The sequence below is a fragment of the Petaurus breviceps genome, unplaced genomic scaffold (genome assembly GCF_028583685.1).
Source record: "Petaurus breviceps papuanus isolate PSGF00001 unplaced genomic scaffold, PetGlider_PUasm1.0 90574, whole genome shotgun sequence".
Lineage (NCBI taxonomy): Eukaryota > Metazoa > Chordata > Mammalia > Diprotodontia > Petauridae > Petaurus > Petaurus breviceps.
Window position 1 is genome coordinate 5,391,318 of NW_027187277.1, and position 25,587 is coordinate 5,416,904.

The 25,587-nt window shown below is 38.6% G+C and overlaps 1 protein-coding gene across 1 annotated transcript in view; it reads left to right on the forward strand.

Annotated features, from left to right (window-relative positions):
- Positions 1-10,408: 10,408 nt before the first annotated feature.
- Positions 10,409-25,587, forward strand: part of LANCL3 (LanC like family member 3) — a 106,648-nt gene continuing 91,469 nt past the window's right edge. The window contains exon 1 of the mRNA XM_069063469.1: positions 10,409-11,887. Within this exon, the coding sequence (XP_068919570.1) occupies positions 11,315-11,887 (573 nt within the window). The 5' untranslated portion in view covers positions 10,409-11,314. The remainder of the gene's footprint in view (positions 11,888-25,587) is intronic.

A 25,587-nucleotide genomic window follows, 5' to 3' on the forward strand; every position in this document is an offset into this window, starting at 1 on the left:
TGTGTTAAGTGTCTGAGGCCAGATCTGAACTCAGGTCCTCCTGACTCCAGGGTCGGCGCTCCATTCACTGTCCCACCTACCTGCCCCTCCAGGACTGTTTCTGACACATAATGGCAGCAACCTGGGGCAGCTCTCTGACATAGTTAGTTGCAGAGCAGATGTTTATTTATATTGATAGTTCTCTCAATAGGGAATGAAGGAAATTATAAATCTGGTGCAAAAATATAATTATTCTCTAATTGTTTTATAAGCAATGTGGTAGAATTAAAAAAAAAAAAACATGCAAGTACAAACCACTACTGAGGAGCCTGATTTCAAATCCTGCTTCTGTGACTTTGGGCACATCACTTAACCCTCCCTAGTCCTCATTTTTATAGGATCATAGACTGAGAGTTGGAAGACAGTGGTCTCATTTTACAGATGAGGATGGTGAGGTCCAGTTAAGTAATTTGCCCCAAATCACACTGGCAGCAAGAGATAGAGCTGGGATTTGAGCCCATATTCTTTAGCTCCAAATTGCACCAAATCTTCCACTACATGCAGCTGCTTCTCTATGTGTGAAATGAGAGATGACACCCCCCACCAAGGTCACTGACAGCTTTAGATCTATGCATATTCTGTCTTTCCAGCTTCATTATACTGCCTCTTATTGTAAGGAATGTATCCAGTAGATATTGGGTACCTTGAAAACACTGAGCACAGACCTGAGCATGTACTTGGTCAGGTATTCTTGAACTTTTTTGTCTTGTTTACCCTTCTGATAAACTGGTGAAATCTATGGACCCCACTTCAGAGCAATGTTTTTAAATGTATAAAATACATGGGATTACAAAGGAAACGAATTATATTGAAATGCAGATGTCACAATATTTTCTTTAAAATAGTGCTTAGCACAATGCCTGGCACATAGTAGGGGCTTAACAAATGTTCAGTGATTGATTGATTAAGAAAAACAAACCTAAGTTCACAGACTCAGTGTTAAGAACTCCTAAAACACGTGCTCAAAAATGCTTGAGGAAGGAAACAGGAAAGAAAGTGAGAAAGAATGTAAGAAATTAAAAGAAAAAGTCAGGGAGAGGAGGGAGGCAGGGATAAGCTCTTCCATCTCTTGTATCAGTTAATCAATTATTACAAACTTTGATTTAGAAGCATTGTGGGAAATATAAGGAAATAGAAGTCATGACTCCTGCCTTGTAGAGGCTTAAAATCTAATTAGGGATAAAAGAATACACAAGAAAATAAAAATGATTTACCAGAAATATATTCAAAATGCTCAGGATACGTAATGTCCAATTTCATACAGATTGCAATTGATCCAGTAATTAAACAATTGAAATATGCACAAAAGCAATATCCCCAAAAATATAACATTCTTAGTTTATTGCAAATAAAATACATCTATTTGTAAGAGCTGATATAAAGCAGTGTGCTGTATTTATTCATCCTAAATATTTTATGTACTCGCTTTGGGACAACCCAGAGCATATCTAGTATAGATAATGTTTTCTGACACTAAAAGGCATTCCTTGCATGACATAAGGAAATTTGCTTTTTTTCTTCTCCTGAGATTCAAAATTCATGTTTTATCCATAGAACTGTGCCTATGAATAAACATCTCAGGCCTCTTCATTCCCCAACTGAAGTAAAAAAAAAAAAAGACATGAGAAACAGCTGTGGTGTAGTGGAAAATGCTTTGGACTACAAAGCAGGGACTGGCATATAGTAGGCACTTAATAAATGTTTATTGATTGACCTGGGTCTGAGTTCAAACTCTGTATTTGATTTATTTGGTAAGCTTGGGCATTATTAAACTTCACTCCTTTGGATCTTCCTTTCTTATTCTATAAAGTGTGAGGTTCAGTTAAATGACTTCTATTGTCCCCTTCAAACCTGTTATTCTATTTAGCCCCTCAAATTCCCCCTTTCCCCAGTTCCCTAAATGGAATAGCAACTTCAGCTCCAGAAATTGCTTCAAGTCATTACCCCTAGTCTTGCTCTCTCGTACCATGCAGATATAACTCTTTATCTGTCTTCCACATAAGCTCTCTTCACATAACAGTTATTATGAGTGGGGCAGCTAGGTGGCGCAGTGAAGAGAGCACTGGCCCTGGAGTCAGGAGGACCTGAATTCAAATTTGGCATCAGACACTTGACACTTCCTTGCTGTGTGACCTTGGGCAAGTCAGTTAACCCCAATTGCCCTGCTTTCCTTCCTCCAAAAAAAAAGTTATCATGACCCACTATGATGCTTGTGCTAACACCCCTGTTTTCTTCAGCTCATACTTAGACAGCGTCATCTCAACTATCTTCATTGTTCTCTTTTGGAACTGCTCCAGTTGGCTGATATCGTTCCTCCTCTGACTCCCAGAATCAAATGCAACCCTCAGATTTACTTAGCCTTGGACAACCTATATACTACAGTAGAAAAATCAGTTCCCTTTTTTGTGGACATCATGTGTCTTTTGAAATCCTTTCTAATTTTTAAAAGCCTGAGTCAAGTATGGCACTTCTTTTTTGAATCCTTCCTTGATTCTTCCTTTTTCCTCAAGTCAATAAACAATATAACACAATAAACATTTATGAAACACCTACTATGTGTCAGGCCCTATGTTAAGTGCTTTTTTGTTGTTGTGGTGGTGGTGGTTTTTTGCTTTTTCTTTTTTTTGGAGGGCAATTGGGGTTAAGTGACTTGCCCAAGATCACATGGCTAGTTTTTATGTTAAGTGTCTGAGGCCGGATTTGAATTCGGGTCCTCCTGACTACAGGGCCAGTGCTCTATTCACTGCGCTGCCTAGCTGCCCCTGTTAAGTGCTTAGAATACAAATTAGAAAAAGGAAGACAGCCCCTGCACTCAAGAAGCCTACAGTATAATGAGGGAAGGCAACAAACAAAACAAAATTGGAATTTGGGGCAGGGGTGCTTCCAGGGGGTACCTGGCACAGAAGGATCATGTTCTGTGGAGTTCAAATCAAGTACAGTTGCAGGTGGAAAATGGAGAATTAGTTGGAAAGTCCAGATTCCTGCCCTCTATGAAGGAAAGCTTGGAAATTTGGTACTCTACCTCCACCCTCCAGCTCTCCAGTCATAGCTGAGATGAGGCTGAGGGAGTTGAGAAGGTACTGAGTGTCCTGAATTAAGAGCATGATGATGAGATTTCATCAAATAAAATAAATAACTTTGGGAACTATACAGAAATTATATAAGGACTATTGGGTTTATAGTTGACCATCCTACTTAAGTTTTACCTCACAAGGTAAATATAAGTGATTGACCCTTGGGGGCTCTGATCTGAGATGGGGGGAGATTTCAGAAGCCGCAAAGAAAGTTTGAGAAGAAACTATGGGAAGAGATAGACGGAAGAATAGTAAGTAGGATGAGCACAAGAGAAGTCAAAGAGACCAGGGACACATGATATAATAGACTTCCAGAAGAGACAACTGCCTCTTCAGCTGTTTTGCTGAGAAATTTCTGATTGGAAGAAAGGATTTGATTTTCTGTTTATCCGTAAGATAAAGATCCGTGTTGCTTATTGGCAGAGACCTAAATCCCCATGGGGGAAAGAGCTGCTAGAGCATATTGCTCTCTAGTGCCACCTATAGACCTAGAGTGGGAAAACCTTTCAGGGATTCTTAGGTTGACCTCTACTGCCTTTTTCCTCCCATTTTGAAGGGAATAAAAAGTAGGAGAGACGCAAATGTTGCGTTTGTTTTGTTGTGAGCTGTGCTTTGCTATGAGAAGAATTTTGGAGCATTTGAACAGAGCAGAAGACCTTGTTATAGGCAGACCTGAGGAACTTTGGAATTCTCGGGCTTTAAAGAAAGGACTTATTGAAAGAGTGCAACACTACCTTTTTAATGGTTGTGTGAGAAGAGAATCACTACTTCATCTGCTGAAGAGCAGAAGATGATTAGATTTGCTAAGCAGGAGAGCAGTGAGGACCAGAAAGTGAGTAACCAGCAGAGAAGAGGTTTCAAGTGGTAGAGATTGTTCTTGAAGGGATTAATGATATCAAGGCTTATAATCCATTTGTGAGAAATCCTAGGCACATATGTTTCCCCCACTCATTTGTCTCCCTTTCAGGTTTCTCCAAATGTGTTTTTATTTTCCCCATCAATACCATATGCATTGATGTTGAAAAATATGACCTAAATATTTGAATGTAAAGGGATGTTTTGATTATTATTAGTTTTGCCTTATGTTGCATAAAAGTTATGATTATTTCTGCTTATTTTCTTCTGAGTAAACATTATTATTATTCTTGCTTTTGCCTTGTCATTAAATAAATGTTTCATGTTTAACATTTAATGGTTTAATGATTAATTTTATTCAAATGGAACCACAATGGTTCCACTATATACAGTGAAAAGTGTCAGGATCCCCAAGCCAAGATCACCCCTTTCTTTTAACCCCTTTTTTTTACTCTTAGGAGATCACCTGTTTTCTGGAGCTAAGACCCAGCAAGCAAGTCATGCCCTGAGCCTGGCATAACAATAATCCTTTGTACTCACCCTCTGGATGAACTCTGATGCAGTTAAATCACAGAACTGGCTCAAGTAAGCCCCAGGTAGTCCCTGAGCTCAGTCAAGCACCTGCAGGAATCATGTTCCAGTCATGTAGCCCTGTTATGAATAGCCTCATTGTTGCTGGTAACTCTCACTACTTGTCTCTTTGTCTAGCCACAGCTATATGTATCAAGGCTCAACCTCTCTTCCTTCGGTCTCCTCACAAAGGAAACCCTGGTATGCACATCTACTTTTCCTCCTCCAACAGAATAAAAATTTTTTTTCTTATAGCCACTGTTAGCATTCTACTTTATTTTTATTTTATTTTATTTTTCAGAGTTAATATTGGTGATAACCTTGGTGAGCCCTTTGGTATTTTCAGAGTTAACAGTGGTTGCATAATCTCTGTGACTTTTTGGTCATTTGTTTTCAGAGTTTGACTCTCCCTCCATATGAGTTACCTCCTAAAACTGAGATTTTCAAGTTGTATCACTGTGGCATATTCCTCTCTGGGAACCCTAGACCTACCTGCTTGAGTGCAGGTTGAGCATGTAAAGAATGAAAGTAGGAGTCTACACCAGACATGTCATATGTACTGCTCATGGGCAATATTGTGGTGAGTATAGTAGGAATCAGATTAAAATATAATTGAAAAATATTTAACAAAATAAATAAAAATACAATAGAACATAGATAATGTTAATATGTGGTTTTCTAAGTCAAAATGCTGCTGCAAGGATTCTTATGTACAGTTTAGAGGCCCCTCCTTTCTGGGTTTGACACCACTGGTCTAACACTATGCCTAAGATATGTCTGTATCATGTTTCCCCACTGTGCTGTAAATTTGTGGACATATTTCATATCCTTCTACTAGACTGCATAGCTAGATGTATTCTGACCATAGTAGGGCCTGAAAAGTTTCTGTCAAATTGAATTAATGCCTAGGAGCTGTTCTTTTGACATATCCCCATTACCGTGCAGTTTTTCCTCTAAGACCTAATGTATAATACCATTATACTGAGCTGCTTTTGGTAATTCTTTCTACTTGAGGAAATGTTGGGAACTATATAATGTTATTCAGAATCCAGTATAATGCCTAGCACATAGCAGATAATTTTAATTAATTATTGAATTGAACTAAAGGGAGTAAGATCATAGGACCACAGATTTAGAATTAGAACAGGCTTTAGAAATCTTCTAGTCCAATATCTTCATCTTACAGAAGAGAAAACAGTGGGGTAACAGAGTGTAACAGTGCTTGAATGATTTGTCCAGAGCTCTGTGGGATTCAGAATTGGAATTCAAATACAAGTCTTTTGATTTCAAATCTGGTCTTCTTTCCACATTGGCAAATGCACATTGATTTTAAATTTTTCAGGGAAATGTATTCTTTGAACCAAAAGAAAGTCCTTATGCTTATGGTATTTTTCATGTTAGTGTGATACAGGCTTAATCTGCAACTTCTTCAGTTATATCTTGAAAAGTCACCGTACTATTCACTCATTGTATTTACTAAGCACTGACTATTAAGTATGGGGCCCAGGAAACAATGATAGGTACCATGCACTATGTTAGGTACTAGGGATAAAGACAAACTTCAATATGATCAACTTTTAGGAAATATTTCAATCAACTTGATTTGATAAAATGTAGCAAAGCATAGGTCTTGAGATTTTAGAGTGACATAATTTTTTTGCATAATCATCTACAATTATCTGCACAGATATTCACAATTTGCATAAACAAACCCCATTTGATTTTTAATATTTTATTCCTGGACAGTTTTGCATAATTTTATTTTAGTTCTTCCATGAACCTACCAAACTTATTTTCTGACCATAGTTTTTCATAATACAACAGCTTTGGGAAAGGAATATGACTAAACAGCCAAGGTGTGGAAACCATATGTTAAGAAACACACATCAGCAAATTCTTTTAGAAACAGCAAATGTCAAGGCAAATCTTGTGGATTTTTTAGTGTAGAAAAATGGCTTGGGCTCACTATCCCAGAGTCAGGCTACTGCACATTAGGGTTCCAGAGGTTCCCACTAAAGAGCTGGAATGTCTTTCTCCTATGCCATCAGCTTGAACCTCCTCAATATTGTTCCTCCCACTGTTAGTCAATAGTAACTAGTGCCCCATTTCCACTTCACTGAATATCAATTATCTTTTATAAAGAAGAATTTGCTTTGAAAATGTTGAGAACAAAAGTAAAAACATTTCTTCCCAACACCATGGGGGCGCATGGTGCCCTGCACCACCTCTGTCTATGGGGACAGGGGTCTCAGAGTTAGCACAATTTCTATGTAATATTGATTGGTTCCATCAAGTTCATATCCAAATGAAGCATAACTGAGATGAATCCTTGTCTCAGCAGCTGCTGTGTAGGGTCCTAAAGATCATTCCTCGGTCCTCAATGGCACTTATGCTGGGCTGGCTGCAAAAACAAGTAAGGACTCAACTTCCTCACTACTCAGACTCCCAGACTCCTGGGTTTCTGTAGGCTCATCCACCTGACCTAGCAGCTAGGTGGCATACTATTAACAGCCTGATAATGAAATTGCATCTGGTGATTTCATTAGATATTAAACTTTCCCACCTCTAGTCTCACTTGGAGTCAGGAAGACCTGAAGTCAAATCTAGGCTCAGACACTTAAGAAGCTGTATGGCCTTGGGTAAGGCACTTAATTTCTGTCTGCTTCAGTTTACTCAACAGTAAAATAGATATAACAATAATATCTATCTCCCAGGGTTGTTGTGAGGCAAATGAGATAATATTTGTAAAGGGTTCGGTACAATACCTGGCACTTAGGTGCTTAACAAGTGCTTGTTACCCTCCTTCCTGACCTTTAGGAAGCACAGAAGATTAGAGCCTCCCAATTAATCTCCTTCACCTAAAACAAAAGAACAAAATCTGAGGCAAAGAACTGAATCTATTTTAACAGGGGCACATGTCAAACTTTGTAGGGAGAGGGACAAAGCACTGTCTCTCACTGGACACCACTGACCTTTAGAACACAGAGTCCAGTTAGGAGCAGAGATGCCCAAAGAGAGAGCCAAATGATCAAGCTGACTAAAGCTTTTTGAAGGCACTTCCAGTTCCAATTATAGAACTGCAACCAAAATGAGAACTGTCAATCACTTAGTAGGTTGGAACCATCTGTAGAATGTCTCCACAAGCTCCAAAGTGTCTTCAAGGCACTTTCATTCCATTCCATCACACCATTCAGAATCAGGGTCCCAAGCTGCTTTCACACTCTGCTCATGTACAATCCCCTATTACATTTGGAAGAATGTGTGTCATTGGATGTAGAATGCATGCAAAATCCTCGTTACTCCCTGATAATTTTGTTTGAGTCGTGAGAACTAATCCCCAAATCTGAAATAGTTTTAGAAAGAAATTTATTAGGTCATTTAGCAAAGGAAAGAGATGGAAACTTGCTCCTACATCATTGTGAGGTTACATTACACAGAGTTCAGACAAGAGCATAAAGACCTTTGTCTGATTGGCCGAATGTAGGCAATAGGTAGCTCTTCAGAGAAGGGCGGTTGGAGATGTATATCAGTAAGTATAAGCATTCAAATTTGGGAAAACCAAAACACACACTTTGAATAGGACAAGACCTGAGAAGACTCAAAACCAGCACTGTGTGGGATCTAAGTATTCCTTCCAGCCATTCAGCTTCCCTAGAACATCTCTGAGTCTGACCTCTACAGTAAGCTTTTGGGTTGGAGACAGTTTCTAACCACATAAAGCTAAGTTCCAAAAATAATAGTAAAGTATAGATAAAATGTTTCCTCCATAACTTTTTGGTCCCTGCAGTGAGAGGAACTTTTAGGTTCTTCTACTCTCCAAATTTCCTGTCCACACACCTCCTCAGATCCTTTGTGGAAGCTACTTATGTCCTGCATCTTACCTTGTTACACTCTAAGGACTTTCCTTCACTTCCACCAGAATTCAAAACCTTGCTGAGCTTCAGTGTCTGCATGTCTGTTGTTTTTTCCATCACCACCAAACAGAGTACATATAATCAGAGGTTCACAGATGAAGGGCACCTTTGTGGTCATCTAGTTAGTCCACCACCTTCATTTTGCAGTTGAGGGAATTGAGGCCCAGGAAGGGAAAGCAATTTGTTCATGTCTGCAAGAGTCGTAAGTGGCAGAGGCAGTATTTGAACCCAGGACCTCTAATGCCATACCCTTTCTGTTGTCGTTCCTATAAAGTTGAAGTATAGAAGATCCATCAACAAGCAGTTATTAAGCTCCCACCATCCAGGCACTGTCTAAGGTAGATGTTTTACAGAGAAAAAAAAATTAAACAACCCTTAATGTCAAGAAACTAACCTAATTGGAGGAGATAAAAGGACAGCCTTAGAAAAGATGCAGATGGCCCCGCACCCAGGATTTGGGGAGTGGTATTGAATGAAACAGAACTTTCTTAACAAGGTTTCTTGAGCACTTCCTGCTTCTAGGGGATTGAAAATCTGTCCGGAATGCTCTGTGTATCTGTGACCTTTTTCTCCTTTCCCTTGCCCTTCCTCCACAGTCCCTTCTTCCATTGTAGAGGGAGGAGAAATTCAATTCTAATTACTTTTTCCCCACTCTGCCTCAAATACCCACTTTATATGATTATAGATCAAGCAAAAACCTACCATGGAAGGATACTGTGAAAGTAAGTGCACCAGGATTCATGCCAAGTGGAAGGAAATTATGTCTCTGGCAATTACCATAAATTGAGTTCCACCTTTGTATTGTATGAAGCAAGGGCCAAACTTACACTGATAAATCTCCACTTCTTCATTTGTTAAAAAAAAAAAAAAACCTGACAATTTCCAGAAATGTTGTGCCGTTAATCAAGACTTCAGTTAGAATATATGTTGTGGGACAAAATTTGGAGTCAAAAGACCTGAATTCAAATCACAGCCCTCCTATTTATTTCCTGCATGAGTTGGGTAAGTAATTGAATCTTTCTGGGTCTCCTTCCTCTTGATTTAAAGGAAACTAATTAAACTAGATTACCTCTAATGTTTCCTTCAGCTCCGAATCCTATGATTTTATGACCTAAGTGTGTGCTGGAGCCAGCTCAAACTGGGAAAGTCGATTGTTATATTTTAATTATGAACATTTACACAAATGCTTCAGGAATCAGTAAATACTATAAATTAGGGCTTGATTTATTTTGTTGATTGTCTAGAAAAGTGACTGAGAACATGTTAATAATGTAGATTAAGTGGAAAAGTATGCCCTGCCTAATTTTTTTATTTTTTTTTTTTTGGAGAGACAGTTAAGCATTTACTAGCACACCCATTATGATAGTGTAAATAGAGTAATTGTTTTCCCCTGCCCAAAATAATTTCTTCTCCCTTTCCAAGTTGTCTAAAATTCCACCATTAGCAATTTCCTATGAAAATCTTAAACACTCATCAGCTCACTTTTTTTGGTCTTAGATTTCTCAAACTAAAAGCAAGAGAAGCACGTAGAAAGGAGTAGAGACAGTTTAAAAAAGTCAAGGATGTTGGGTAGTATTATTGATAATAATAATAAAAACAACAAAACATGGCAGTGCTGCATTGTCTTCTGTGATTCCGAGATGTTGCTCTTAAATTGTTGATATGTTGTTTTTTTTTGCACTGTTAAAGTCTCAAAAGTCTATGTGCTCAAAAATGAAATGAACAGCACATAGAATTTCACCTTATCTATGACATTACCTTCTCTTGGAAGAAGATTCAGTATTTCCCAAAAAACTGGAGTTACTAAACCTATAGAACTTGTGGGATTAAGAAAATGGAGAGAGAACCCCAAAGTGTCCGGAAGTATCTTAAAAGTGCTAAAAAAAAAAAGTACAAAAAAGCAACCAGCTTTCTTTTTGAGTATTCTCTTCACCTTTAATAAAGAGTACACGCCTAGATTCAACATTTCAGTATTAAGAAATTGCACCGTGGGGAGGCCACGCGCGCCCTTAGCCTCTCCAGGTGTCATCCCTCCACTTTCAGACTGGGACGAGTGGAAGGGGAGGAGCCAGAGGCGGAGCGCGGGATGTGTGGCTGTGGTTTACCAATAGGTTAAAGCCAGATAACCTCTTCCCTCTTTTGTTCAGCTGGACTCTGCCGAAAGAGAGAAAAGGTGGTGAGGGTGAGTGATTGCACAGTAGCGGCAGCAGCAGCAGCGGCAGCGGCGCATTAACAGCAGCAGCAGCAGCAGCAGCAGCAGCAGCAGGCGGTCCCTAGAGGAAAGGAGAAAACCTATAATAAACTGTACTGATATCAGGGAAAGGAAGCATCTTCCCGGGTCACCGTGGGCTCTGCTCTCCCGCTACAACCTCCAGAGCATCAGCGGCAGCCCTATCGGTCACCACTCCGTGACCCACTTTACCAGCCTCTGCTTGGCATTCTGTGAACCCCCTCCTCTTCTCACCTCTCTCGCTCCTTTTCTTCTTCCCCTGCTGCATCCATCTAGTTTCTGGGGAGAGCAGGGGTGTGGGTGCTCTGTGAGGTTACCTCCTCCACCAGCCCCCCAAATTTGCCCACTTTACACCCCAGCCCGCTCCGGGTTTATTTTGGGGAGTGGGGTAGGGTTGGAAGAGGTGAAGAGCAAGGAGAGAGAGAGAGAGAGAGAGAGAGAGAGAGAGAGAGAGAGAGAGAGAGAGAGAGAGAGAGAGAGGGAGAGAGAGAGAGAGAGAGAGAGAGAGAGAGAGAGAGAGAGAGAGAGAGGCAAAGACAGACAGAGAGACAAAGACAGAGACAGACAGAGGGACAAAGACAGACAGAGACAGACAGAAACAGAGAGACAGAGAAATCAAGGGGAGGTGGGACATGGAGAGCAAACGCTGCTTCGCCAACCGCTTCGATGACTACCAGGGCAGCTTGCTCGTTGGCCAGTGCAAAGAGGCGGTAGCGCCCTTGGTCACCGCCACCATCGATCGCATTCTGAAGGAGCTGCCTCAGATTGGGAGCAGCGCGGAGTCTAAGGGGGCGGCGGCCGGGGAGAGCTGCTGCCAAGGGGGTCTGTACAGCGGCGTGGCCGGGGTGGCCTACATGCTGTACCACGTCTCCCAGTGCCCTCTTTTCGCCCAGTCCCGGGAGAGGTATCTCCGTTTGGCCAAGCGGCTCATCGACGCCTGCACTCGCGCAGAGGAGTGGGGGGAGTCCGACGCGGATACTCGTGCTGCCTTCTTGCTTGGGGGCGCCGGTGTGTATGCGGTGGCAGCCTTAGTTTACCACGCCCTGGGCCGGCCTGACTATGTGCAGCCACTGGGCAAGTTCCGGGAGTTGTGCGCTATCTGCGCCCCGGTCTCCTTCCTGGAGTGCGGTTCCGACGAGCTGTTCGTGGGCCGCGCGGGCTACCTGTGCGCTGCCCTGGTGCTCAAGCAGAAACTCTCTCTGGAGGTAAGGATCTGCCTTCTCTCTCCCTGTGCACTTCCTCTGCTTAGCGCTCAGTCTCTATTCCTCTTTTCCCATCTTTTCTCCTTCCCTCCTTCTGTTTGCTCCAGGACCTGTCACAGCAGTGGCCTCTGTCACTCTATCATATTCAATCTTTCCCTGTCTCATCTCGCTGTTTCTGCTTTTGTCTCCATTCAGCCTCTCTTTCCTTTATTCCTTATCCAATTAGCTTTTCCCCCTACCCAACCCGGGTCTGTGATTCTTTACAATCCGACTTTGTTAATATTTTATTCCTGACTGTTATTTTGTAATTTAAAAAAAAAAAAATTCTTAAGCTCTTTTCCCAACTACATTTAGTGACAGGAAGCTATATGTTGGTTTTCTATTTCAAGTGAAAATAGAGCATAGAACTGGAAGGGACTGTCATTAGAACAAAAGAGAAAACTAATATTCTGAGAAGTTGAAATGACTTGCCCAAGGTCATATAGCTAGATAGCAGAGCTGACTAAGGAGATGAGTTTCCTTTTTACTGAATCTGATGTTCTTTCCACAGTAGCACATTGTTGTGGGATTTCCCCATCAAATATGAAAGGGGTTTCCCTTCCTATGAAACCTCACTCAACACACTACAGATATACTTCACTTTGAAATACTAAAAATTTAATGACTTTTTTTTTGGCTGAGTTTTCCAGTTATTGTTTCTATGCAGTCATGTGAGACTAAGTTGCTTCTTCTGACTCCTTGGAAAGAAACCAAAGACAAGAACAACTGCCTTACCATAGGTTTGCTATTTATTTGACACTTGGTCTAGTTTCCAATTCATTTAATGCTTTCAAAAATACTACTGTGAAGAATGGAATGTGGCTTTATTAAGTAAATAAATCTTGCACAAAGAACATTTAGCAAATATTATTGAGGGCCTACTATGTGTCAGATACTCCAGATAGAAACTGGATTTGTGATTTCATTGATATAGGGATCTCTTTCTGGAGGAAATTCCTACCAAAGCAGGTCAGTACTTTCTTTGAAACTTGTCCTAGCCAGCTGAGAAGTTAAGTGACTTGTCCAAGGTCATACAACTAGTATGTTTCAGAGCAGGAACTTGAACTCAGATTTTCCTGACTCAAAAGTCAGTCCTCTCTCTACTAGGATAAATTCTCTCTTAGTTGATGACCATAAGTTTTTAAAAAATGCCTAAACAGTCTCTGCCTTCAGATAATTACATTCTATTGGACAAAAGGTATTCATGATTCTGTATGGATTGCTATGTTTTTCTCCTTGTGACTTAACCTTAATTAATATCACAGATTTTCTTTGCAGGTCATGGGATTCTGATAAACTACTTTTCAGTGCCTCTCTGAATTGGACTGAATTTAGCTACTCCAGATGTGGTGTTACTGTTTTTTTTTTCCCCCTCTCCCTCTTCTGGTTTCACTTCTTAAAAAATATAACTATGGATGGGGGGGGGGGAGAGGCAGGGTTAAAAGAAAATATCTTGGCTCCTTTGGAGTAGAATGTAGCCTCAAAAGGATCATAGTAACTACTAAATAGAATTTTCTGGGGGTCATCACATTTAAAGTTTACTAGGGCCAGAGATAGGTCTTTTGAGGGAAAAACAGAATTTATTGAATTTTAGTTGGGTTATTTGAGCGAATGAAGTGTTTGAAGATAAGGTAGAAGTATACATAAAGCCTATTTTATTTTTTATTTTATTTTTGCTTTTTGGAGGGGGAGGGCAGGGCAATTAGGGTTAAGTGATTTACCCCAAGGTCACATAGCTAGTAAGTGTCAAGTGTCTGAGGTCAAATTTGAACTCAGGTCCTCCTGACTCAAGGCCCTGTGCTCTATTCACTGTGCCACCTAGCCACCCCTAGAGACTATTTTAAAAGCTGTAACTGACTTAAGCTAAATCCCACAGATTCACACTCTATATTTTCTTGATTTTCAGAAGGTGACAAATCAATTAAAGTGAGATAGGAGGCTTGTTCACAGCAAGAGAAAGGCTGACATATCTCTGTGATAAAGGCTTCTAATGCAATAGTCAGTGACATAGGACTTTCTCAAGGACTAATTCAATAATATTTAATTAATAGAACCACAAGTTATTTATGTATTTTTACATCAAATTTCCTACTGCTTCCTAGATGCTGCAATGTTTTCAGAACATTTTCAAATTGCATTTTTAGTAGTATCCTTCACCCCTACACCCATTCCCAGGTTATGGTGGCTTGACTGTTCTTTTCCCCCATTCCATTTCACCCACTCATTGTCATTGATCAAAGTCGCCAACACCAAAAATATATGACAAAGTGTGAGGAGACAGACCAAGTCACAGGCAGGAAACAGGAAATCTTGCCTAGAACAGTTATAAACTCTGGGTCACAATTTGGGAGAGGTCACTTATCTACACAGACATCTATTACCCATCTTTTCTACCCTCTACCTTTCTACCCTCCTTCTTTACCCTTTTCTACCTAGACCATACCTATCTTTTTGTGTTCCAATTTGCAAGTCCATTCCCTTTATCTCTAGTTCTTAGAAGAAAGAATAACCACTACAATTAAATAATATCTATGAGGTTAAGCAATTCTATCATTTCCAATGTCAACCACAGATAATCACAGTAGAACAGCTACAGGATGAGGTGGGGTAGGGTTGTCACAAGTAAGAAAGAGAAATGATTCATGAAAGAGGACAATGGTTGCATTTCCTTAGAAATGAGCATTGTGGAGATAGGAGGGAAACTAGAGGTCTATCTCTAACATAATCACCTATTCCATAGGTTTTTATCTATGATGGGAAATTTTGTACCAAGTCCTGTGGATTTTTCTTTTTTCAAAATTTCTCATATTCATCCTTTTATATCCATTGCTACTGTCACCACCCTGACTCATGCTGTCTTATCTCCTATCTAGATTATTGCAATTATCTTCTTTTTGGCTTCTCTCCTTGATTATAGTTTCTACCAGCTCCAATCTACCCTGTATAAGATAACGAAGTAATTTTAAAACACTGCTCCTTGGCTTAAAAAATGGATTCTCCTTAACCCCAATTTGCATTATACAATATTCTGTATCCCTCCCAGCTCTCAGCACTGAATTAGCTTCATATATAGTGAGTACTCATCATATTTGATTTATTGGTATTTATTGTTTTGATTGGTTAAAATGATTTTTTTCATTTTATTTGTTTCTTGAGAAAACTCAACTTACTTGCTTATCTGGAAATCTTGCTTCAGTGCCTCATCATAGCATTGGAGGTGACCCAGGTGACTTCAAGAACACTTTCTTGAAGTCAGTGCCAGCAGAGAACAGGCTGTGCCAGGTTCTGTCAAGCTGGAAATACTTCAAGTCCAGTCCTGACGTCAAACAATGCCTGCTGTCTGGGGACCACTCTAGCTAAGTGTGGAGATTCTTCTCACTAGAAGGTTGGCTACTGAATGATGATATTTTTTCAGGTACAGGAACCCATGAAACTATAGTAAGGTATGGAGGGATTGCCATCAGTTTATTGTCATACTAACAAAGTGACTGATCTGTTGAAGTGTTGAAAGGGCAGTGGTTCAGGGGAAGGTCTTTGGATTTGGAGTCAGAGAAACTGAATTATAGAATTGGATCTGCTGATTACCTTCTGTGTAAACTCAAGCCAGTCTCTTAGATTTTCTGAACCTTAGTTTCCTAATCCATAAAATGAAGGCTTTAAACTAAATCAGAGATGTCAGACACAGAGATGGTGAGCTTCCTGTAGCTCATCACTCCTGATCATGGCCAAAATCAGATTAAAATGCAAATGGGAAATATTTAACAAAATAAGTAAAAATTACATGACATAGATAACAGTACATCTTAAAACTAAGCCCATATATGTCCGGCAAGATCCTTCTGTATGCTGTAGTGCCCCCTGTTTCTATTTTAGTTTGATACTGCTGGAGCAGATGACACCTACGGGCCTTATCCTTAGCTTGAAATCTGTGAATATTAATGTCTTTGTGCTTCTGGTTGTGGTTTTGTAGCATATTGTGAACTTATGTTTAGTTGATGAAAAGAAAAAGAAAAACCAGTTAAAATAAGTGTTTCATCTAGCCATTCATATGAACTTCTCAAAACTAATTGCCTTCCCCACCCCATCCCACACACAAAAAGCAAGCCACTTGTGTCATTTTATAATTGGGGTACTTGGACTGAAAGAGAATAAAATATAGAAATAGCTCTCCCAGTCATATTTCACTATTATACTATACTTATGACTTGGGTACTTTGCATTAAATTACTGGATACTATTTATAGCCAGTGAGCACACCAACTCAACTAACTAAATCAGATGCACACAGGTGGGTGAGAACTGCAAAAGTTATTGCTATAAGTCCTTAGTATTAAATGTTGTAAATCAGGATTCTGAGAAAGGACCTCTTCCCTGTGAGAAGAGAGCCATCAACCTGGAAAACATAGGGAAATAAGTGGAGCTTGGAAAGGTGTAAAATGAACCCGGCCAATCTTTTAAGTTCTTTGAATGGACTGAGAGGAGTAAATTGTCACTGGGCAACTGGAACTTAGAGAGAGGTATAGGAGGTGGTTCCAGGGCTTTAGGTAAGAGCTAGAACATGCCTGGGAAGTCCTGAGCCACCCTAAAGGGTTTGTATCTGGACTTAACCCAGATTGCTTGATGGCAGGGCTCCTGATAGTGAAATGATAGTGAAGATCCTATATGTTCTCAGCTGTTCCAAGATTCTTTGGTCCTCATGAGCCAGAGCATTATGATTAACATGATTTGGAATATTATAAATATTTCATGCCATATGGATTTATACAGAAGCAAATTTGACTTATTCTACAAGTATTTTTCTTGTTATTGATTTAAGGTTAGATATATTCTGATTTTTATTATTTGTGGATTTTTTGGGTAAATGGCTTCTTTCACAGTAGCCAGGAAATAAACTCTTTATTTTCTCATTTATGAAAGGAAAAGATTCCTTCTTTTAGAAAGCCGCAATCCCATACTATTCAAATAAAAAACTGGAAAGTTTCAGTTATTGGATACAGATCAGTGTCATTGGAACAAAATTGTTCAATTTAGGCCAACCCTTATATTTCTTTCTTAAAAACTCAGTATACTGTATTAACTACTTCAAAATCAGATAGAAAAAAAGAACAACAGGCTGATAGCTATTGAAACCCCTTGGATGTTCTGAAATTCATCCAACTGAATTTTATCTTTGTGATACAGAGGAGTGTTGGCCAAAACTCAAAATGCATCGAATGAATCCCTTCTAAACGAAGCTAGTTTTGGTAATATGTATTCTTTGAGTTTTTTTCTCCTATCTTTTCTTAACAAGCCAAATCAGATGTTTTAAGATAATCTTAGGCATAGTTTCTTCATACTATCTCTTTCATTAAGATATTGCTGATGTGTATATTTGCTAAAAAAAATGTTTTTTACTTTCCTATGTATTATCACTGTTACATGAAATGAACTTTATTTCATAATTTTTGGTTGATCAATTGAAGAGATTTTAAATATATATGTTCTGAAAGAATTAGTATGGACATATTGATCGCATATTTTTTTTTACTGCAAGTAGCTTTATGTCCTAATGACCTGTCTATACACTTGTTGAAGTTGTTTTGCATTACTGTGAGTAGTAAGTGAACTTTTAAAGTAAAAATGACAGAGCTTATTCATTTCTCATTAACATGGTTAATTTAATTGATGCTGCTTAATTTGACAAATAATGCTTATTTTTTTTTTTGCCTTTTGGAGGGCAATTGGGGTTAAGTAACTTGCCCAAGGTTACATGGCTAGTTTTTCTTTTGTGTGGGTGTTAAGTGTCTGAGGCTGGAACTGAACTTAGGTCCTCCTGACTCCAGGGCCGTTGCTTTACTCACTGTGCCACCTAGCCTCCCCAAATTATGCTTACTCTTATAGCTGGTTCCAAAGTAATAACCAATCAATTTCTTTCATGTGGCATAAATATACTTGAGTAATCTTCAATATAATCTAATTTTATAAATTGGCACAAGCATAGAAACTCACAGCTTGTCAAAACAAATACTACTCTTACTCTCTGTCATTCAATTTTTTTAAACTAGGCATTTGTATGCATTTTTAATTGGATTCAATTAATGTGTTACTTGCTTTATTTGTCCCATAAAGGACAATGTTATTCTCATACATTATATATGCTCATCATAGCACCATTTATTACTCCTCAATTATTTCTCTTTCCCTATGGGTTTAGTTACTAGGGCAACTCATGAAGCTTACAGACTATTTGACCTTGCTGTTTCTTCATAAGCATTATCTTGTTAGAACGGATTTCATCCATATATAAGTTTAGATTTGTCATGCTGGACAAAGGGCTGTATTTTATAAGATCTGATCTCATTTTACTTAATAGATTTAACCCTCTATGGCACATTTGTATGACTGTGACATGTTGAAATGTGACTTTCCTTTTGATCCCTTTGTTTTTGTTCATGTTTTCCCAGGTTAGACTGGAAAGTTGTAGGCATTACTAAGAAGACACCATACAAATGAATGGTAACAAAACAAGCCATAGCTGTAGCACTTTTTTTCAGAGTAGTATTAGTGGGCCTTGAACAGAATGGATCCTATGTGCTCTAGTAGAGTGAAATGCAGTGTCCATGGCAACCATGCCATCATCAACCTCAAGGCAAGCACTGTGGGGACTCATTGAATTCCCACTAACAAAATGTCTTTCTCTGGAAATCTTCTGAGCCTGTTTTCTTCCAGTATTCTTAGCTAATAACTGGTATGGAGGTAAATGGCTAATTTTAATGCCCCAAGCAAAGATCTTGTCTCTCCTAGCATTTCAAACAATTAGAATGCTTTTTGTTATTAAAATACCTTCACCTTTTTTGTTTGTGTGGCAAAAAAATTACATGCATATTAGAAATGACAAACTCGTCAATATATTTGACCATGGTTCTGATTCTAGACATATGAGTTGACAATTATGTAGCACTTTATGGGTACAGAGTAGTACAAACAAAGATAATGTTATCAGCTCTAATCCTCATAACAGTTCTGTGGTGTGGATAGCCCAAGTATTATTATCTTATACCCATTTTACAGGTGAGAAGGAAATGGAAATTAAGAGAGGTTAAGTAATTTGCCTTGGCAGCTAGAGGGCAAGGTGAATAGAGCACAGGGCTCTGAATCAAGAAAATTCATGAATTCAAATCCAGCCTCAGACACTTATTAGCTGTGTGACTCTGGGCAAATCACTTAATTCTCTTCTATAAAATGAACTGGAGAAAGAAATGGCAAACCACTCCAGTATCTTTGCCAAGAAAACCCCAAATAGGGTCACAGAGACAGACCTGCCTGAAGGACAACAGCAGCAATATGTCAGATATGTAGTACAAGTACAAGAAATAGCTGATCCCGAGTTTGAACCCAGGTTACTGCTTTTCTATACCACAGTGCCTTTCTGTGAAAAACTGCCTTTGGTAAAAGAACAAACCCCCACCCCTCTTTTTTCTTCTTTAATTTCTTTCCATCCAAAGAAAACCTTCAACCACATTGCCTATTATTCATGGAATGGTATTCAGACCTGTGTTACTAATCAAAACAGTGATACTCAGAGATTGGCATCATTAGTGCTTAAGGAGCCAGAGCTCTTCTTATTTTACAGGTAGATTGATCTGCCCAGGGAGATTATGTGTCAAAGCAGATGAAGAAACTAGGCATCATCTCTGACTTAATGCCTTTGAATTATACCTTTCACTCTCCTTGGATCAGACTTGTTTTCCTTTTTAAAGCTGCAGGTGCTCTGTAGAAGTCTCTTAGATATTGACTTTGTGGTGACTTGGTTTCTGACATTTTTAAAGTAAATTATTAAGGTTGTGTTAGAAGATCCTCATCTTGTCCCTACCCATTCCTCCTTCTTTACTCTGTAGATGGACTGATTCTAGAGATAGTCAATCATCACTTAGGATCTCTGCATTTCAGTGAAACGAGCATCACATTTGGAGCCATTAGAGGAACTGGGTTCAAATTCCAAGTCTGAGACTATTTAATCTGTTTAGTCTTGGGCAAATTAATTAAACTCTTTGAGCCTTATATTCCTCATATGTAAAATGAGGGGGTTGGGCTAAATGATATCTGAAATACCTTGTCTCTCTAAACCCATGATCCCCTATACTACAAAAAGGGCAAGGATTATGTAGGTACAGCAAAGCTGTATTAATTTGGATGTCAGCGATTCAGAATTTGTGAGAATGAAAGCTTAGTACTTGCTGATTTTTACTGAATAACAAGTTCAAAGTGATTTTCCTCTGTAGGAAGATATGTTGCATTTTGCTAATAATCAAAAGAAATATGTCCTAAATTCAATAGTTTATTCAAGTCAAGCAGTTAGGAGATTTCTTCGAAAGATTGTTAACTTCTGAGTCCTTTAATTAATTTTTATAGGTAAAAAAATGTTTGTTTCTTGTACATTCTTATGCGTATAGCTCTTGTATGAAGTATAATTTTCATTAATTCATTTTACTTATTAATAAACGGATTGGTCAGTATAAGCCCATATAGATATACACATTTATTTAGATGTTTATACTATATGCATATAAATTTAATATATACTATACTTAAAAGAAGTAAATTATCATGTTTAAAATATCCTGTAATTCAGACTTTTTTTCTAAATCAAAATGTTTTATCATCCTCTTCTCCTCGTTGTTTACAATTAGTGAAATTCCATGAACTGTAAGTCAGATGGCTCTCTGTTGTAGAATAATCCATTTAGCACCCTGATGAGATAAAACTCCTCTCATGAATTTTATTGTTGTCTGTTTAGCTTTGTTTTACCACACTGACACAGACTGTACCCTTAAGTCTCCTAATCTTCTCTAAATATGTACTTTGAGTCAGAAGGAGGATTGGGTGGGATAGTATGGAGAATTCAACATAAAACTCCCCCCCCCCTTACTGGAAAATAAATCTATATACATGCCCCACCAACTCAGGGGCCTCCCTTTTCCAAATGAAGGCCAACACATTATTAGTAAGTGCTATTGTAAGGGATGTAAAGGAAAGACTAGATTTCTAGTGATCTCTGCAAAAGAAATTGAATGTTTTTATCGTGTAAGGAAAGATGATTTTGGTATTCAAACCAGGAATTACTCAAGTATTTAGTGATACATGTTTCAGAAGAGGCTCTGTTGCTAAACTGACACCTCTCCCCTCATGCCCTCCACCTGTGTATTCTATCTATGACTTCTCCATGTAAGGCAGGTAGGTAATGCAAGTGGATAGAGCTCAGGGTTTGGAGTCAGGAAGACTTAAGTTCAAATCTGGCTCAGATACTTACTAGCTATATGATCCTGGGTCAAGTCTGTTTGCCTCAGTTTCCACATCTGTAAAATGGAAATAAAAATAACACATATCTCCCAAGATTATTGTGAGGATCAAATGAGATAGTATTTACAAAACACTTAGTTTAGTGCCTGGCACATAGTAGACACAATATAAATGTTAACTATTATTATTATAGTGATTCTTTTCCCACAGTATTTTTACTTCACGTTCTGGGCTGGGTCTGACTCAGGCTAGTTGCATGGTAGGTTAGGCTCAATATTGGAATAAAATGAGATACTAAGAGGTCATTTGATGGTTTTTTTTTTCAAAGGAAATTTACTTTACCATAACAACAGAAGGATTCTCAACAAGGCTAGGCATTAAGAACCCTATTGAGCTGATTCAGCTGATGGAAGCCTCTGTCATGATCTACCAGCCAAGCATCTGAGCCCCTTTGGGGCCTTTTTCTGCTTTGGACTCATGTAATGTGACATCAGCAGTCTGAGCCCTTAATCTTACCCTGAGCCAACTAAGTCTAGAGGAATATCGTAATACTTTTTAAGGAAAAAAATAAACCTAACCTCAGTGGAAGAAGGGATTAAGATATTGCTCCTATAACATTCTAGTCACCCCTCTCTTACCCACACATTTAATTAAGTTTTGTATAGCCTTCTAAGAAAGCATTTATGCAACACATGAATTATTAATTCCATCAATAGTATTATTTATGGACTTTAGCTATAGAAAGGCAACATGATACAATGGGCTAGAGAGTAGCACTCACAGTCCTTTGACTCATACTGACCATGTGACATCTGGTAAATCACTTAGTGCAGCTCTCTATAAAACTATTACTTGCAGAACAATTGCAGAGTTGCATTGATAAAGGGCATTTTCTCATTGTGAGTTCCCTACATTAATGAAATCACAGGCCCTGCCTTTCCCGCCCCCAAAGATTTTAGAAAATGTCTTACCAATCACCATCAAAATGCTGGGCATGGTATTTTCTCCGTTAAAGTGGCTACAAGTCATATACAGCTGAGTCCCAATGAATATGAAAAGTGAATCCCCTGAAGTGGTCACATTATTTGAATTCCTACTGCATATTTCCATTGGATTGGAACCAATCACCATATTTCACATAATTATAATTATGAATGGTTTAAATTCTACTATATGTGACTAGGGGATTCTATATCTGCATTAATTAGGACCTAGCTGTATTTTTATTATTATAACCATCTGTTACAGAGGTATTTATATTAGTGTGAAGCATTTGAATCAGATAGTGACATTTTGTTAGTCATGATGGTGGAACAGAAACGGGTCTTCTTTTTGTTTTAAGTAGTCTGGCCTCACTGTAATCTAGAGTAAAACATTCAGAGTCAGGCCTCTGAATAGTCTTTATAGTCTCAGTACTTTGTATGGATTTCAGCTAAATCTGATGTAGGTCTGAGGGACCCCTTCCAGGCTTGAGTCACTTTGGAAAATTTAGAGTACCTCTCAGGAAGTAGCTAAGTTTTAGACACCCCCAGAGGCTCCCAAAGCAGTCTAGAAAGTTTTTGGTAATCTGGACAGAATCCTCCCTAACTACCCCATCAAATACACCACAAACATTAGAAATATCAAGGCATAGGAGGTCTAGAAATAAGACTATAAAGGAGATAGTTCATAATGCTACATTTAAATAAGTATAAAAAATCATTGGAGAAACTTGCCAGCAATGCAACTTCTCACACCTACCTCTTGGAATCCTTGGCTTCTTTCACAACTCAAATCAAGTAGTATCTTCTATAGGAGGTCTCCTCAGCTGTTAGTGCCTTCCCTTATCAGCTTACCTTGCATTATTTTGTATATATCTTGTATGTACATATATGTATGTGTATATATATACACATATATACCTCTCTACGTATACACACGCACACACACACACACACATATATATATATATACATACATACATATACATCTCTCTCATTAAAATGCAAGTTCTTTGAGGGCAGGGACTATTTTTGTTTTTTCTTTGTTTTCCCAAGGCTTAGCACAGAGCCTGGTATAGAGTTAGGGCTTAATAAATGCTTGCTGATTGATTGCTTGACTGATTGTGACTAGGATGGTGGGTGGAAAGATTCCCACTCCATACATAAATCATTTCCAGGGTTTCACCTGCTATTTTGCCTTAAAGCTTTTTATCTCTTCCCTTCCCTTTTCCATCATATAATCCTCTTCTTTTTATTGCGTCCTGCCCTGCAAATAATATGTGCCGTTTCTTTACACACATTTCTGGATGCTGCTTTCCTCAAATGTTCTTGGCACTAACTATAGCTCTTTGAAATATGTATGTGCAATAACTTATTTATTATGGAAATAATCAAGTTGAAATGTTCATGATTTCATGAAACAAAAAAGAAACATCATTCAGGTTTGATGTTGATCATTTGCAAAAGGACAACCCACAATTTAAAAATCAGACTCGAGAGTAGATTGACTTCATCTCTCACAAAAATTTCTCAGCATTCATGGATCTGCCAGTAAGACCCTTAGAATTAGTCTCCTGATTGACAGGGAGATGGGTTAGTTATGGATCTGGTCATCTATCCATTTATAGCATGGAGATGGCAGAAGGCGATTCCTTTCATAGCATAAAGTGGGAAATTTGCCTAGTTCTTGACATATTAAAGTAATTCATTTGAATGATTTCATGTAGGCAAATTGAAATCTTCCAATTGTTAAGCCGAAAGCTAGCTCTTAGAACATGTCATTTTGGACATGCACAATGTCTAATTTACACATAAAGAGATTGTTTAAAATTCCCAAGGTTTTTAATCACCACTCAGTGTTAATAGTTCTTTCTCCATCCCTCTTTCCCCTTTCTTCTTCTGCTTTTAACCATCTGAACTGTTAAGGTTTTGCATTTACAAATCAGCTACCAAATTGATTTTGTTGCTTACAAAAGATTTTTCTCCAGAATTTGTCCTCTCTTGTTTTATTCTCCTAAATGCAAGGTCAAGGAAGCAAAAACCCAAATTCACGAATTCCAAATTGTGTACAGTAATATTCAAAGGGATCAGCAATCTCATTAATATAGATATTCTCTCCAATAATGCAGATTGTAACCCATTTATTCCTATTCATTGTCAACAAAAAGAGCTATATAAGCTTTTCTGGATAGTTTCTATATCTGTCATGTTCTAGAGGAAAGAAAAGTGGGCTAGGTGTCAGAAGGACTGGGTTCTGGTCTTTGGTCTACCACTTCCTCTTTGTGTAACCTTGGGCAACTGAATTCATCCTGCTGAAACTTGGTTTTCTAATTTGAAAAGCAAGGATAAAAACCCACTTCCCCTGGGTGAGGCTCAGAGAACCTACATAGAATGGAGAAAGTAGCTCTGGGCTTGGAAGCAAGAGACCTGGGTGTGAATTCTGGTATCCACACTTGTCAGCTGTGTGACCATGGACAAATCCCTTAACCTCTCTGAGCCTCACTTTTCTCATCTGTGAGACAGAGATAACAATAGTTATAGTACTTACTTTACAGGGTTGATGTGAGGAAAGCATCTTGTACTTCTTAAGGTCTGAGTTATGAATATCAGATGAAATCATGAATGTGAAAGAAAGCACTTTGTAAATTGTTTAGCACTATACATATGGGTGTGATGCTTTTAGTCATTCCATAGGAGGTACGATTACTTAATTGTTAAATGGGTTGACTGTTAACGTGACTCTGGAGCAGCTCAAAGGGAAGCTTAGCTCTTAAATGTAATAGATTCAATACAATTTTCAGACTAAAATTTATGGCTGCCTTTTTAGATGCATGTGTGGCACTAATGCAGTGCAGTTATTTAGTAGAATGAATTCAAATTCAATTTGATAAATATTTGCCAAGCACCCATAATGTCCATAATGCTAAGACACGAAGATAAAAAGAACAAACAAAAACAAAAAACGACATAGTCTGTCCCCTCAACTGGGTCGTTCTACTTAGAGATGATGTGGCACATACGCCACAAGACAGAATGCGATGGGGACTGACTGTTCTTAGGAAAACTAGAGGAGACAAAGAATACAGTCTAGAAAAGGAGACAGATTCAGAAAAGGTTTCACAGAGAGGCAATCTATGAAATGAGGCTATAAAGGTATTTTGGATGCATATTATGGACGGCCTTCAATACCAACCCATCCAACAGTAGTTCCTAACCTCTTCAAGCTTGAAGACCCCCTTTTTAAGGTATCTAAAAATTCCTTGAACACCTCCAGGAGAGCATTTATACTATTAACATCAGTTGGTTGAGAGTAAATTATCGCATAAACTTACTCTGAATTCAGTAATGCTTTTAAATTACTTTGTGTCATCTGGTACAGGAGAAAAAGAACTGGTTCTGAAGTCA